Here is a 16687-nt window from a genome sequence, read left to right on the forward strand (position 1 = left end):
ACAAAGGTAAACTAGAATCCTAAACAGCCATTTCATAAATGTGTTTCACAAGAGGAACAAACCCAGCAAGAAAATATTGATGACTTCTATGCAAGTATATTAGTAGTGCTGCAAGCAACACTACATGTCCTTCCGTCTTCATATTACATATACATTTTGGTGATTTACTTTGAAAGCCCTCCAAATCTTTTTCATGTGCATATGTTGTATGTCTCAAGTTATGTTATTTAAATGTAAGGACAGTGGTCTTCTCTTCTCTTGTTTTTCAAAATTCCGGTGGAAAATTAGAGTTGGGGGGGGGAACATTCTTAATATAATATCAGGAACTGACTTTAAAACCTTTTTTTTTTCCTGTAAATGAATCAAATTGCTTTATAATAAATACCATTATACATAAATGACTCCATTGAAACCGCAGAATTCTCAACGGTAAGTTATCCAGTACGATAAATGTTTTCTTTGGTCATTCATTTTCTTTAAAAAAATAACTTAAAAAAATTTTTTTTATCACCTGATAGGATCCATGGAGCCTGCAAAGCATCATTAGTTTTGTTCTTTGCTTTTTGAATGGATTCTATTTCTCATCTCTTTCTAATACAGTACAAGAATGCTTAAAAATAGGGAGATAACCACATCTCTTTGACCTTTGTTTTTCTAAAAGGCATATATAGTAATATCTGTCTCCATGATATACTGCTATGATTGATCCTAGAAAAAGTTTATTTAATTGTCATTTGAGAACCAAATTCATAATGCTTAACATTTATGACTATTCTTGGGCAACATTGGTGAAAATATACTGTGAGGAAAGCAGATGGCAGTTCTCAAACTATTGTCCCCTGCCCTTTTTTCCTTGCCCTCAGTAATACCATTCCCTTCAGGCAATTATAGCATTATGCTGTCATGTATGGAACCTGATAAGTAGTCCTATGGGCTCCTTACGAGAGTTCTAATGTATTCAACTGCCAGGAATTAATTCAGGCACTGTCAGTCCATCTCTAAAATCTACAATCAGTAATAGTCATAGAAACATTTAAAAGATATCATAGTGATCATCTGGTCCAAAGTGTGACTATCCTTTATAATAAGGTAATAGCAACTAGCATTTATTTAGTCACATCTGACTCTTCATGACCCCATTTGGAGTTTTCTTGACAAAGATACTGAATTTGCCACTTCTTTCTCCAACTTATTTTACTTATGAGGAAACTGATGCAAACAGGTGTAAGCTACTTGCCCAGAATTCCACAATTAACATCTGATGTTGAATTTGAACTAAACTTCCTAACTTTAGGACTGGCATGCTAGCCACTGTGTCAACTACTTGCCCCAAAACTAAAGTGATGTGTTTTTTTTTAAATACATGCTATCTCATTTGGCCTTCATAATTACCTGAAAGATAGTGCTATTTTATATTATCCCTATTTTATAGAAGAGAAAACTGAAACACAGAGAGATTGTTAAAAGAATTAAGTGCCCTGATAAAGCTACCAAGCCTCAAGGCTAGATTTAGACTTCCTGACTACCAATCTAATGCTCTGTCCACTGTCCCTGTTCCCAACAAATATAGTCATTTAGCCTTTGTTTGAACATCTGAAAATGAGACAGTCCATTCCATTTTGAGATAGTCCTAATTGTTAGGAAGTATTGTCTTCCAATAAACTTTCCTAAATAACTTCCACTTTGTCTTTCCACTAAAGATGTGTAGAATGTGACTATATACTTTTCTACATGACAGCCTTTCAAACATTGGAAAGATAGCTGTCATGTTCCCTTCTAGTCACCTTGTCCCCAAGCTTACCTAGCCAAAGTCTTTGATATTTCCATAGTATCACATACATAGTTTGGGTTTTCTCACCATCTTGAATGTATTTCAATCTTACAATTTCAGCATGCCTTTTAAAGTGTGGTGGCCAAAATAAATTCAAAAGTGGTCTGACCAGTGCAGATAGTAGTGACATTGTTACTTGTCTTGTTCTAGAACTCTCTAAATTGTGGTGTAAAATTGCATTAGTTTTATTGGAAATCAAAACCACACTGCTGGTACACATTGAAGGTGGAGACAGTTTCTCATTCTCATTTTGGTGTGGTTGTTTTTTTTTTAATCTAAATGCAAGAGTCCGCATTTGTCTACATTAAAACACTCATTGTTCCTACTTGTTGAGATGTTTTTGGACGTTGTTATCCGGTATAATAGTACATTTACTGAAAACAAAAATTAATGGCTTGGTATATTATTAAAGTGCTTTTTTTTTTTTTTTTTTTTTTTTTTTTTTTTTTTTGGCAACAGAATCCTATGCCATCCTTTGCAGTGATAATTGTGGATGTGTGTGTGTGTGTGTGTGTATGTGTGGTGTGTGTATGTATATATATATATATAAATTGCACATGTTTTAATATACATTAGATTACTTTCTGTCTAAGGGAGGGGATGGGGGAAAGGAAGAAAAAATTTGGAACACAAGGTTTTGCAAGAGAGAATGTTGAAAACTATCCTTGCATATATTTTGAAAATAAAAGCTATTGTTTAAAAAAAGAAAGAGAGTAAGTCAAGCTGTGGAAACTTCTCAAAGTTGTAAAGATGTTAGATATGATATACGATAGGTATGGATTCTGCCTGTCATCTAAGGACCAGCCTAGCTAAGTTTGGAGAGATTCATTACCGCATCAACTGCAGAATGGTCAACTTTTACAATCATTCCTGTTCTTGAAGACTTAAGTTAACTTATTCAAGGGCTTGTTATGCATTAAGCATAGAAGTACCTGTATTGAGGAAATAATAAATCCTTTCATTTTCTTTAATATCACAAGGATGTGAAACTAAAGTCTGATATTTTATGTCACTAAAGCATGTTCTGTGAAAAAATGAATGTGTCTAATAAAATAAATTCTTTGTAGCTAAACTTTTTATAGTTTTAATTGAAGAAATTTAAAATTTATTCTCATGGAACATGATAGAGAACACTTAATGTTGATGTTATGATATTATTCGTGATATAGAACACTTAATGTTGATAACTGTGATATTGTGTTGTATATTCTGCTTAAGTGATATATTCATTTAAATTTATAAAATCATTGACCTCATATAATAGCTGTTTATAGTGAAAGATACTTTCACATAAACAAAATAATACAATTTATGTATCATCTAAATATAAATTGCCATTGTAATGGTTTTTTTTCTTCTATTTTTTGGGGTAGAATGCACTTTTACCTGCAGGCTTCCGGCAAAAAAATCAGACTACTAAGAATGTCACAGGACCTTTTGACAGAGAGCATTTGCTTTCATACTTGGAGAAGGAAGCATTGGAACATAAAGATAGGGAAGACTTTGTACCCTTCACTGGAGAAAAAAAAGGTAAATCCAGGATATTCAAATTATTTCCTTAATGGACTTTTTTTTCTTTTTAATAAAAATGGAATAATTCAGACTTTAGAGTTAAATTAATTGCTTTAAAGATTTTAAGTTTTTATAATTGTTTTGAAAATCCATTGGGATTTTTTGACCCAGTGACAAATTTCTCACCAATTTGATAAAGAAATTTGTCCTAATTAGTAAAATTCGTTGGCCTCCTGGTTTTGTGAGTCAATACAGTATAGGGGAAAGAGAATTTGACCTTGAAAACGTGGGTTCAAATAGTAACTCTTCACATAATAACTGTGTGGCTTTTAAGAGGTCACTTAAGTTTATTGAGCTTCACTTTTCTCAACTATAAAATGGGGACAATAATACTTATACTTCCTATTTATCCCACAGGATTGTGACACAAAATACATAAATTCTTAGTGGAACTAGCATGGTATCTGGAATTAAAAGAATCTGAATTTACATGCTAGTTTTGCCAGTTTAGTACCTAAATAAAATTGGACATGGATTGTTAGACTAGTTGATTGTTAAATTCTCTTCTAGCTCTATATGCTGTGGTTTGTCAACCAGTGTTACTATATGCAGATCATTGTATTGGGGAAGAGAATTTAAATAAGATACAATCCCTACCCTAAGGCGCTTACAAACTATGATTATGATAACATTCTGTATAACGGCTGTAATAATAATTCCACCTAAAATTTGTATGAGGACAGCTAGATGGTACAGTGGGTAGGACACCAGACCTGGAGTCAGAATGACCCAAGTTCAAATCCAGCCTCAGACACTTACTAGCTGTGTGACCCTGGACAAATCACTTAATCCTTTTTGCCTTAGTTTCCTCATCTATAAATTGAACTGGAGAAGGAAATGGGAAACCACTTCAATATCTCTGCCAAGAAAACTCGAAATGGGGACATGAAGAAATGACTAAATAATAATCACCATCATTAAACATTTTTATAGTGCTTTGTAGTTAAGAGTCCTTTATGTAATTTTATAAAGGTATAGATATGTATGTACGTATACATACACACATGAATATATAAAATTTGATTCTCACAACTATGTAAGATAATAGTTAAGGTATCATTATTTTCATCTTATCTGTTCATGGTTTTCTGCTTGTAGCAATTTCTTATCTATGTCAAAGCAGATTTACAAATTGATAAAAGTATCTTAGGATGTAAAAGACTTTACTCTTAGATCCAGTCTTGCTACAAAGACATTTCAAAATATTGTTTGTTTGGGTTTTGTTGTTATTGATGTTAGACTTCCTGAAAGGAGATGTCTCAACTTTCTAGGTGAACTAGTTTCTCATTTGATGATAATCATTTCAGGAGGTTTTTCCCCTGAATTCCACAAGGTACAGTTTGTGTCCATTTCATTTTGTTTTGTCCTTATAGGAAATGGAGAATAAATGCTTTTTATCTTCCATATGATAATTATTCTTCTATATGAAGTCAACTAAGACTTTCAGTTTCTAACTTTCTTTAAATTTTTCTTTTGGGTCTTAGCTCTCTGGCTTTTCAGGTACCATAATCAGTTTTCACTCAAGTCCTTTGAAGTAACAAACTGAATTGCCTATTTTTGTATCCATGTATGAACCATTTCAGCAGTTGTTAAAATCTCTAAATCCTACCAATCTACCTTATGGTATTTCTTGATCGTAATGTCACATTGTGGCATAGAAGATAATATAACCTTGTACTAACAATTGTAGAAGTAGAACATAGCTCCTATTGCTTTCCTTGTTGTTTCACTAAATCCCAAAATCTGATCCTTGTCAGTAGCATTCAATAACCTCTTCATACAACCTGGCAAAGCTTTTTGTGGTTGGGAAGCCATAATACCAGCTTGGCATTCTATAGCCAGAGTTGATTTGACATATTTTTTTAAAAAATGCCTCCATACAGAGGCCAAGTTTCAAATAATGCTGTAGTCATACATCAAAGAAACAGTTTTTATGTGTATTTGGTCTAGAAAAATGGCTCATTATGTATTAATTTGGATCCAGAGCAGAGCAAGAATGATTAATCACCTTCCACATAATCCTTATCTATAAAAGATATAATGATTAACCTGTTCCTATGGCTTGTGTTACAGGCAAAAATCCAAACCTATATTTGTGCCAAAGAGTAAATTCAATGTGACAAGATGCTGACTATTTTTTTCAAAATCACTATCTGATGTGAACCAGGTTAACAATTTTTGACCAGGTAGCTTTGAATCATAGAATGATAAGCATTTAGAATCGGAAAAGACCTTAAAGATCATTTAGTCTAACTCACTTCATGGATGAAGAAATAAGGACCCAAGAGTAGTTAAGCAGCTCTCCTCCTTCACTGTCACGTCTCATTGTGCTAATACAAGTTTGTTACTACCACAGATGTTCATCATTGAGTGATACTCAAAATTCCCTTTCCTTTTCATAGCATATAATCTAAGTTGTAAACTAGCCAGATTAATGGGGGGGGGGGGGGGGAATTGGGTTTATTTTTAGTTGTTTCAACTTTGTACTGGCAAAAAAACTCTTCTAATAGGACTCTAATCTAATAATACACCAGGAAAAGAGTTAGGAGGCGATGTCTTCCAAAAAGAAATCTGCAAAAATGGCATTCTGCCTATGGATATTATAATAGTGAGGTTTAAAAAAAAAAAAAAGAGTAAATGTAGCTTTGTGAATCAATGAGTTCTCAACATTGTTTTATGCCGAGATAAAATCATCATTAAATGCTCACTATCTCTCTTTTATATCTCTTCCTGGGATGTCCTCATATTATAAAACATTAGCCCAAGCTAACTGAAATATATGAATTATGTCATCAAGGAACAGCTAAGTAGCACAGTGGATAGAACGCTTGGCATGAAGTTGGGAAAAATCATCTTCTTGAGTTCAAATCTGACCTGAGACATTTACTAATTGTAGGACCCTGGACAAGTCACCCCTGTTTGCCTCAGTTTCCTCATCCATGAAATGAGCTGAAGAAAGAATTGGCAAACTACTCTAATATCTTTGTTAAGAAAATCTCAAAAGGGATTACCAAGAATAAGACAACTGAAAAACTATTAAATAACAAAAAGAGGTTTTTGATATTTATACATACATAAGTTTGACTTTGACTAACATCAGTGATTACTAGCCTTATTATTTTTTCCTAATAAATTCTACTTCTTATCTTTGTTGTAATGTTTGTGTGTATGTCTTTTTTTTTTTTTCTTATCCCTGCTAACTCTTCTACTTTAATTCTGCTCCTTAATTTGCCTTGCTATTACTTAACCTCTCCCCACCCATGGATCCTCCTTTATCTTTTCTTTCTTTCTTTCTTTTTTTCTTTCTTTCTCTCTCTCTCTCTCTCTCTCTCTCTCTCTCTCTCTCTCTCTCTCTCTCTCTCTCTCTTTCTTCATTCTCTCTTTCTTTCTTGACTGAATGTATGGGGGGGGAAGAGAAAGGATTTAAATAAGGGAGGGCTGTGCAAGGCCACCTACCTCATTTTTCCTTCAGAGTCACCTGGGTCCAATGTTTTGTCTTCTTTTCTTACCTTTGTTTCTCCCTTTATCTCTCCCCCCTTATTTTTTTTTTAATTTAAATTTTATTTTATTTAATAATAACTTTGTATTGACAGAATCCATGCCAGGATAATTTTTTTTACAACATTATCCCTTGCACTCGCTTATGTTTCGTTTTTTCCCCTCCGTCCTTCCACCCCCCCCCCCAAGATGGCAAGCCGTCCTATATATGTTAAATATGTTGCAGTATGTTCTAGATACAATACATATTTGCAGAACCGAACAGTTCTCCCGCTGCACATCTCCCCCCTTATTTTGGAGGATGCTTATGCCTTTCATGGTATATATGTAGCATTGCCTGTTTAACCCATTTCTAATGTGGGTAGATTTTCAAAACTATGAGCCCTCCTTTCCCCTTCTAATGCTTCCATGTCTATTCTTCCTCTGTACCTCATTTATATAATATAATTATTTTTACCTTTTCTAAATACTTTTGCTTTTTAGAGTCAGATCATACGCAGTTCTGCCCCAGTCTTTTTTTGGTGGCTACCCAATTACCTATATCAATCACATGAAATATATTTCCATGTAAAAAACAAAAAAAAATTGTCCATGTTAAATTTTGTGAAATGAATCTTTAATATTGTCTTTTACATGTTAAATTTTCTATTGAGTTCAGGTTTGGGTGAAAGTCCTAAAAATACACAAGTTCATTGAATATTCAACAAATTTTTTTTGCATTCAACATTATAATTTTGTTGGAGATGATATTTTTGGTGGTGGGCTTAGTTCTTTGATTGCTGCTATATATAAGTTCAGGATCTGTGGTTTTTTATTGTGGCTGTTGATAAGTCCTGTACAATATTAATTGTAGTTCTAGCATTGTTTTTCTTGTTTCTTGCAAAATTTTCTTGTTGATCTGGGGATTTTTTAATTTGGCAATAATATTCTTAAGTGTTTTCCACAGGGGGTCTCTTTGAAGTGGTGATTAGTGGATTTTTTCTATTTCTACTTTCTCCTTATGTTCTGTCACTCTATTATAATTTTCTTGGATTATTTCTTGCATTGTTGTATCATGGTTCTTTTATTGGTCACAACTTTTAGATAGTCCAGTTATTCTTATATTTTCTGTTCTTGATCTGTTCTCCAGCTCTGTTGTTTTTTTATAAGACGTTTCGCATTCTTTACTGTTTTTTTTTTTTTTCATTCTTTATATTGTTTTCATATTTCTTGGTCTCTTATAGCTTCACTGGCTTTCCCTTACCCAATTCTAATTTCCAAAGACTATATCTTCTTTTATAGTTGGATACTTTTCTTGTTTTTCTTGGATGGTTTTTATTTATTTATTTTGGTTTTTCCTCAATGTCTCATTTGATTTTTAAAATCTTTTTTGAGTTCTTCTATAATTTCTCTCTGGGCAGCGGCCATTTGTCATTACTCTTTGGAGTAGAAGAAGCTTTTTTTACTTCATTGTCTTCCTCTGAAAATGAACCCTGAACTTTCCTGTTTCCACAGGAAGTTTCTATAGGGGGATTCTTTCTTGTTTGCCAGTTCTTTTTTTTTTTTTTTTTAATGAGAAGTGGCAGTGTAAACACTTTTAATAATGGATAGGGGGGAGTGTCTCTGCCTTCTCTTCAGCTCTCTTTTCTGGCCTGGAACTCCAAATCAAGCGCTCCCCACACCTGCAGGTGCCCACAGCCAGGAACACTCCTGCTCCCCTGCCCCTGCATTCACCAGGGGCTGGCTCCTTCTCACCTAGGGCCACATCCCTGCAGCACATTAGGGCCTGGTGTTCCTAATTAGCAGAGGGTCCCTCAAGTCTTCCCAACCTCAGGCCCTCAACTCCACCAGCTGCCCCAAACAGCTTCTGTGATTCATGCTGAGGCTCCTGCCAAACCCAGCTCGTCCCTGAGCTCCCCACTTGGCATTTCTGTGGAGCTAGCTTCAGAGCTTCTTGGGTTGTACCACGAGGATCCTGTTCTGCCCTAAGTCTATGCTCACCACGAGGCCCAAATATGTTCTGTTTGTGGGAGAGATTTGGAGAGCTTGAAATGTACTGACCTACTCTGTCATCTCCCCAATCTTCCCCTAGGAGCTTCCAAGATTTGAAGACTAGAAATGTATAGGACTTCAGAAACTCAACCAAAAATTAGAGTGATATTCAAAGGAAAACTTCTTCATATAAAATAATACAAAATTTCAATCAAAGTTAGTACAATTTTAAGACTAAATTAATATTTAAGACTAAATAAGACTATAAAATAAGTCTAAATAAATAAGACTAAATAGACTAAATAAGACTAAATAGACTAAGACTAAATAAGACTAAAAAGATCACATAGATTTATTCATTTTATTAGACTAGAAAGTTGTAGGTGGCTTGCCTAAAGTTACACAGCTAATCCTTTAAAAAATCACTAAGGGCCTTTTAGCTTAAATAATATGAAAACAGTGTTTCAGGAAGAGTGATGTGGTAGTGTATTTATTAGATTAATCACTGAAGGATGAACTGAGGTAGAGGCAAACCTGTCAGATAGGAAGAACAGAAATCATAAGCAATCTTTTGTCTCTTTAAAAATTTCATTTTTTATTTTTTTCTGTCTTCCTCTTTTCTTTAGCCCCTATAACATTAACCTTAAATTTTCTTGAGTTTTAGTCTTCCTGACACTATTGTTACAAGACGGTATCACTTTTGTGTATTTGTCTTTTGGTTACCCATAAGTGATATCTTCTTTTGCATGTGTCCTTTTAAAATCTATTCTCAAACAACTTACTTACAAACCACTTACTCAGATGTTCAAGAATAAATCAGTGAAGTTTTTTTGTATGTATCAAAAAAATTGATTGGAGGGAAATTTAAGTGTCTCTCATCAGTTACTTTAAGAATACAAATTATCAATTTGTTGCTTTAAAAATAGGGACCTTGATTAGTAATACACTTCTGTCTACTTACAGGCTATTCATTCTGCCCAATTGTAGTGAAAGTCAATTCATCTAAAGTTCTTCACCCAGAAAACTATTTTTAAAAATATTCTTATAATTGAATTTCAGTATAACTGATTTTCTTTATAATTCCATGTATTTTATTTTATGTATTTAAAAACATTCTGAGAGGGGATCTATAGGCTTCATCAGTCTGCCACAAAGGTCCATAATACAAAAAAAGTTAAGAATCCTTATACCAGATTCTCTAAAAAGAGAGGTGTCAAACTTGGATTTGGGCCAGTGACTTCTAAGTGAGCCCAAGCCAAATTAAAATGTTATTAGAAAATGTTTAATGAAATAAATATAAATATGATATGACATGGATAATGCTATTAATTTTTTAAAAATCAACATAAGACTATAGCTAATTTGAGTTTGACATTACTGCTTAAATGTAGCTCATTGTCATATAATTTGGAGTCTATTGGTATCTAGAATAGTTACAAATAAATTTCAGAAAGCCAGTAGTCTCTGGGAGCATGTAAATTTAGGAAAATAGGATTCCTTTCCCTGAAGATATGATCTAATTGGATGAATTACAAAATTTGAGAGTTGGAAGCACCTTAACTGCCAGATATTACAAATCATATTATAGGAAAATATACTCACTTTATCGTACCTGACAAATAGTAATTCTGCTTCAAGATTTACTCTGGGAAGTTTAAAAATTAGGCTTATAATACCAGCAGCCCAGAATAATGGAAAGGATACTTGACTGGGAGATAAATCTGGACTTAAGGCATGTAACTGTCTACCTGTGCCTCTCTGTATATTCTTTATTGACCTTTTGTGTATTTGTGAGGATTAAGCAAGAGAGATGGACTAGATTTTTGCTTTTCTGTAAGAACAAATTTTTAACTTAAATATTATTATAAAGGTACTTCTCCAAATTCATCAGTGCTATTGTGATTAAAGATCAACAAAAAGTTGTTGTTGTTGTTTTAAAATTAGTAATATTTTCCCTTCTTCTAATCTCTCCCCCAGTTAAAAGAAAAACAAACCCTTGTAACAAAGATGCATAGTCAAGCAAAGACAGCATGTTCTTGGTTCCTAGATCAGTAGAAAAAAGTTTGTTGAATAGCTTATTGCATATACTTTCTAGAAATGACTATGAAAATCATGCTAAAACTAGTAAGCTAAAAAGATTATATCAAAAGAAATATGAAAAAAATAAATTATTTGGAAAATTCAGTTATCTATATATAACAATTTATTTTCTAAACATTTTAGTATCATATTTGTTGAAGAATTTAGAATCAAAAAGAATATTATTTTTCAGATTAGGAAACTAAGGCACAAAGAAACAAAATGACTCGCCCAATTGCTTTTCTACACAAAATTCTACACTATTCCACACAGTCACAGTTCACAAAGATTTTTAAAAATCATATATATATATTTTTTAAATTTTATAATAACTTTTTATTGACAGAAGCCATGCCAGGGTAATTTTTTATAACATTATCCCTTGTACTCACTTCTGTTCCGATTTTTCCCCTCCCTCCCTCCATCCCCTCCCCTAGATGGCAAACAGTCCTATATATGTTAAATATGTTGCAGTATATCCTAGATACAATATATGTATGCAGAACCAAACAGTTCTCTTGTTGCACAGGAAGAATTGGATTCAGAAGGTAAAAATAACCCGGGAAGAAAAACAAAAATGCAAATAGTTTGCATTCATTTCCCAGTGTTCTTTCTTTGGGTGTAGCTGCTTCTGTCTATCATTGATCAATTGAAACTGAATTAGGTCTCTTTGTCAAAGAAATCCGCTTCCATCAGAATGCATCTTCATACAGTATCATTGTTGAAGTATATAATGATCTCCTGATTCTGCTCAAAAAATCATGTTTTTAACAGATAAAAACTAAATGATATAAACTTTAATGTGAAGTATTCCATAAAAATAAACATTGTACAGTTTGTATGCAAAATAAACTTTTGTTCCTCAATAACTTATCAACTTGCATTTGTGTCTCATCACCCAAGCAGGAAATGAGATAAAACTTTAAAAAGACACAAAAGGAAATAGAAAAAAAACCTTATTACAATAGTTTTAAATGTAAACTTTTTCTTATATCTCCCAGTTTCCCATTTGTTCCTTCCTCCTTTTAATTTCTTTATCCCTCTTTTTTACTTTTCTCCTTGCCATTATTTTTGCATCTCCTTTTTCTTGGTGTTGGCTCATGTTTCTTGACTACTATTCCTTTTTCTCCCCATTCCCTCTATTCTTCTAATACTCTCTCTTTAACAATCTGAAAGTATGGTATGGTATGGTATAGTAGAAAAATTTGGATTTGGAATATGTGGGGTTCAAATCCTGGCTTTCCCTCTTATATTTGCTGATCTTAACCTTAACAAAACTTTGATGTACTTCAGTTTCTTAATAGGTAAAATAGAACTAATAATAGCTGCACTCTATGCTATAGGTTTATTATGAGAAAAGAACATAGAAGTCCTTGACTGTAATCTTTATGACAACACTTTGACTTAGTTGTATGTTACAAGTTGTATACCTGTTGTGATAATATAATAGTATAAATATATTCTATATATTACATGTTTATGTGTAAAATACCATGTGACTATATAATTGTTGTGTGGGTTAGAAATAGGACATATTTATATATTATAAATACTTGTAGCTATAAAATCTAGAAAATATATTTGTGTGTGTGTGTATATATACCATACATATATCCCTTAGGGAAGCAGTTTGGTATAGTGGAAAGAGCACTGATCTTACAATAATAGGACTAGAGTTTGAATTCTGTCATTTAATTCTGTAAAATTAGGAGATTTCAGACTAGATTACCTCTAACTTTCCTTAGAACTCTAAATCTATGATCCTACGATTCTATGATATTATGAGCTTTCTTAAAAGATACCAATAGAGAGTTACCTGATAAAATGACTGGAAAGTGTCAGAGTATTAGGTAACATTTTGAGAGGCATGAATTGATTGTACATATGTCCAAATTCACCTAATAGTAATAGTGACATTTATATAATATTTACTTTGTGCCAGGCACTGTACTAAGTGTTTTACAATTATCTCATTTGATCTTCTCGGCAGCTCTGGGAGATAAGAGTCAGTATTATCCCCATTTTCAGTTAATACAGCTGTAATAACAAACTTTTAAAAGTAGATTTATATATCATAGTTTTCTTGGCTCTGACTTCATAAAATATAGTATGTTTAATAAATTCAAGAAGCATTTATTAAAATATGCAAGTTTCTCTAAATACGACTAGAGATGTCTGCAATGCTCTTTATCTGAGTTTAACAAATCTCACAAGAAAGCCTCAGTATGGTCATAAGCCATGCATCTTAAAAGCAAACAGTGACTCGTGTGGGTAGGACAGAGCCCAAGCCCAAGGAATTTCAAGATCTCTATTACTTTTTCCTGATAAACCATATTCTATTCTAAAGAGTCATCATTTTGAACAGCTCTAAAAATCTTCTACCTTTCTAGTTCAGACACACCTGAGAGATTGAAGTCAGTGCAAGAAGCCAAATAACTGAGAGCTGAGACCAAGTAGAGTCAACAACTCCATTCAGAAATGCAGCTAAGTCTGTACCTGATCTAAAATTATATTATAAAGCAGCAGTAACCAAAACCATTTGGTATTGGCTAAGAAATAGATTAGTTGATCAGTGGAAAAGGTTAGGTTCACAAGACAGAATAGTCAACTATAGCAATCTAGTGTTTGACAAACCCAAAGATTCTAACTTTTGGGATAAGATTTCATTATTTGATAAAAACTGCTGGGATAACTGGAAATTAGTATGGCAGAAATTAGGCAAGGACCCACACTTAACCCCATATACCAAGATAAGATCAAAATAGGTCCATGACCTAGGCATAAAGAACGAGATTATAAATAAATTAGAGGAACATAGGATAGTTTATCTCTCAGACTTGTGGAGGAGAAAGAAATTTGTGACCAAAGATGAACTAGAGACCATTACTGATCACAAAATTGAAAATTTTGATTATATCAAATTAAAAAGCCTTTGTACAAACAGAACGAATGCAAACAAGATTAGTAGGGAAGCAACAAACTGGGAAAACATCTTTACAATTAAAGGTTCTGATAAAGGCCTCATTTCCAAAATATATAGAGAACTGACTCAAATTTATAAAAAAATCAAGCCATTCTCCAATTGATAAATGGTCAAAGGATATGAACAGACAATTTTCAGAGGATGAAATTGAAACTATTACCACTCACATGAAAGAGTGTTCCAAATCACTATTGATCAGAGAAATGCAAATTAAGACAACTCTGAGATATCACTACACACCTGTTAGATTGGCTAAGATGACAGTAAAAAATAATGATGAATGTTGGAGGGGATGCGGGAAAACGGGGACACTGATGCATTGTTGGTGGAGTTGTGAATGAATCCAACCATTCTGGAGAGCAATCTGGAATTATGCCCAAAAAGTTATCAAACTGTGCATACCCTTTGATCCAGCAGTGTTTCTATTGGGCTTATATCCCAAAGAAATACTAAAGAAGGGAAAGGGACCTGTATGTGCCAAAATGTTTGTAGCAGCCCTGTTTGTAGTGGCTAGAAACTGGAAAATGAATGGATGCCCATCAATTGGAGAATGGCTGGGTAAATTGTGGTATATGAATGTTATGGAATATTATTGCTCTGTAAGGAATGACCAGCAGGATGAATACAGAGAGGCTTGGAGAGACCTACATGGACTGATGCTAAGTGAGATGAGCAGAACCAGGAGATCATTATACACTTCGACAACGATATTGTATGAGGATGTATTCTGATGAAAGTGAATTTCTATGACAAAGAGAGACCTGAGTTTCTTTTTTTTTTTTCTTTTTCTTTTTTTTTTTAACTTAATTTTATTTAATTATAACTTTGTATTGACAGAATCCATGCCAGGGTAATCTTTTACAACATTATTCCTTGCACTCGCTTATGTTTCCTAACTGAGTTTCAATGGATAAATGATGGACAGAGACAGCTACACCCAGAGAAGGAACTGGGAAATGAATGTGAACTGTTTGCATTTTTGATTTTCTTCCCGAGTTATTTTTTACCTTCTGAATCCAATTCTCCCTGTGCAACAGGAGAACTGTTTGGTTCTGCAAATATGTATTGTATCTAGGATATACTGCAACATATTTAACATATATAGGACTGCTTGCCATCTTGGGGGGGGGGGTGGAGGGAGGGAGGGGAAAAAAACGAAGCATAAGCGAGTGCAAGGGATAATGTTGTAAAAAAAATTACCCTGGCATGGATTCTGTCAATGCAAAGTTATTATTAAATAAAATAAAATTTAAATTAAAAAAAAAAAAGAAAGAAATGCATCTAAGTGAGGGACTTGGATCTGTCACAAAGCCCCAATTCAGGAACTGATGCTAATCAATAAGCAAGATACTACTGTAAAGAATTCCATATCCGGAGATAGCTAAAAATCCATCCTAGAAAAAGTAACTTCACAGAGACTCAAAAAAAAAAAATGGATATTTATAAAAACAACATGAATATCAAGAAGAAAAATGAAATAAAAGCTTTGGGGGAAAGAATTGGAAGGAGAATAAATTATTTGGAGCAGAATGTCAAACCTTATCCAAGGAACAAACTTTTATAAAATCACAATAGACCTAACAGAAATCAGTTTCCTGGTTCTAGGCCCAGCACTTTATCCATTGTGCCACCTAGCCTGCTCCAAATAAAAATAAAACATGAAAAAGATGTAGCCAAAAAAAGAAGAAGAAGAAGTAGTTATAAGACTTGGCACCTGATGGAATATGTAGGTGAACAAGCCAAGGATACTTACTGATATTAGACCTGGGTCCCTCAACAGCAATTAAGGAGCTAAAAAAAAAAAAAAAAAATCTAGCAATCATCTGCATGGAAATAACTGATAAGAGAGGGTATTAGAGAAATAGAGAAGGGAGGAAACATTCACAGGTGTTTCCACTTTTGTGTTTGAGAGCTCTGCATCGCCTTCATCTGCTCATAATAGTTTATTTTTCCAGCTCTTTGATCAGACCTCACTGCTCTTCACTGTGCAGTACCAGAGAAATGGAGGCAAGTAGAGATTGGTTTAATTTTAAAGTGGAGAGTTTAATAAGCCAGCTGACTGCATGGGAATATGTTCCAAAGCTCACGGTCCCAGAGACACTGTAGGGTTGTAGCTGATTAGGGTTTGCAAGCAGAAGCTGAGTGTGCAGTTAGTCTAACATCTTGCAGCTGCTGTTATCTTTGGGGAAACACTTCAAAGGCAGAACAGGGAAACAAAGACAGATGAGGAAGGCAAATACACTGGGAGGATAGGAGCCATAATTTCAGGGAAGGACAAGCCTCTCAATATAGAAGAACATAACTTAAACCTTGACAGGATAAGAGACAAGATAGGAAAGTATCTTGTCAAGGACGGAACAGCGAGGCGTGGGACAATACTCAAAGTCCTGAGGGAGGGAGGGATCATCCTGGCAAGGGTAGAGATAGAGAAGCGGGCACCTGGACGATGTTTTTTTTTTTTTTTTCCTCTTTGCTATCCTTTGTTGTGGCACAATGGTACGTGAAAAGAGGGGTCGGAGTCTCAAGATTTAGAGCACTCTTCTAAACTCAATTTTCCCAGACCTAATTGCAAGAAGGGAGTGGGGGGGGGGGGGAGTGTGATCTGTTACCCAGGGCTCAATAACTGTAATGTCTTATGCTCCCTCCCTCGATATTCTCCCAAATTATTGCTACTACTTGACCTACACTTACTTTCCTGCCATGGTCTTGGGACTCTTTTGAATTGGTTCTGATTCATACTGTTCTCCTCTGTA

The 16687-nt window shown here is 34.0% G+C and overlaps 1 protein-coding gene across 1 annotated transcript in view; it reads left to right on the plus strand.

Moving 5' to 3' along the window:
• Positions 1–16687, plus strand: part of TMOD3 (tropomodulin 3) — an 82027-nt gene that overhangs the window by 30893 nt on the left and 34447 nt on the right. Inside the window, exon 3 of the mRNA XM_051980662.1 lies at positions 3205–3361. Coding sequence (XP_051836622.1) covers positions 3205–3361 — 157 coding nt within the window. The remainder of the gene's footprint in view (positions 1–3204; positions 3362–16687) is intronic.

The sequence above is a fragment of the Antechinus flavipes genome, chromosome 2, assembly GCF_016432865.1.
Source record: "Antechinus flavipes isolate AdamAnt ecotype Samford, QLD, Australia chromosome 2, AdamAnt_v2, whole genome shotgun sequence".
NCBI lineage: Eukaryota > Metazoa > Chordata > Mammalia > Dasyuromorphia > Dasyuridae > Antechinus > Antechinus flavipes.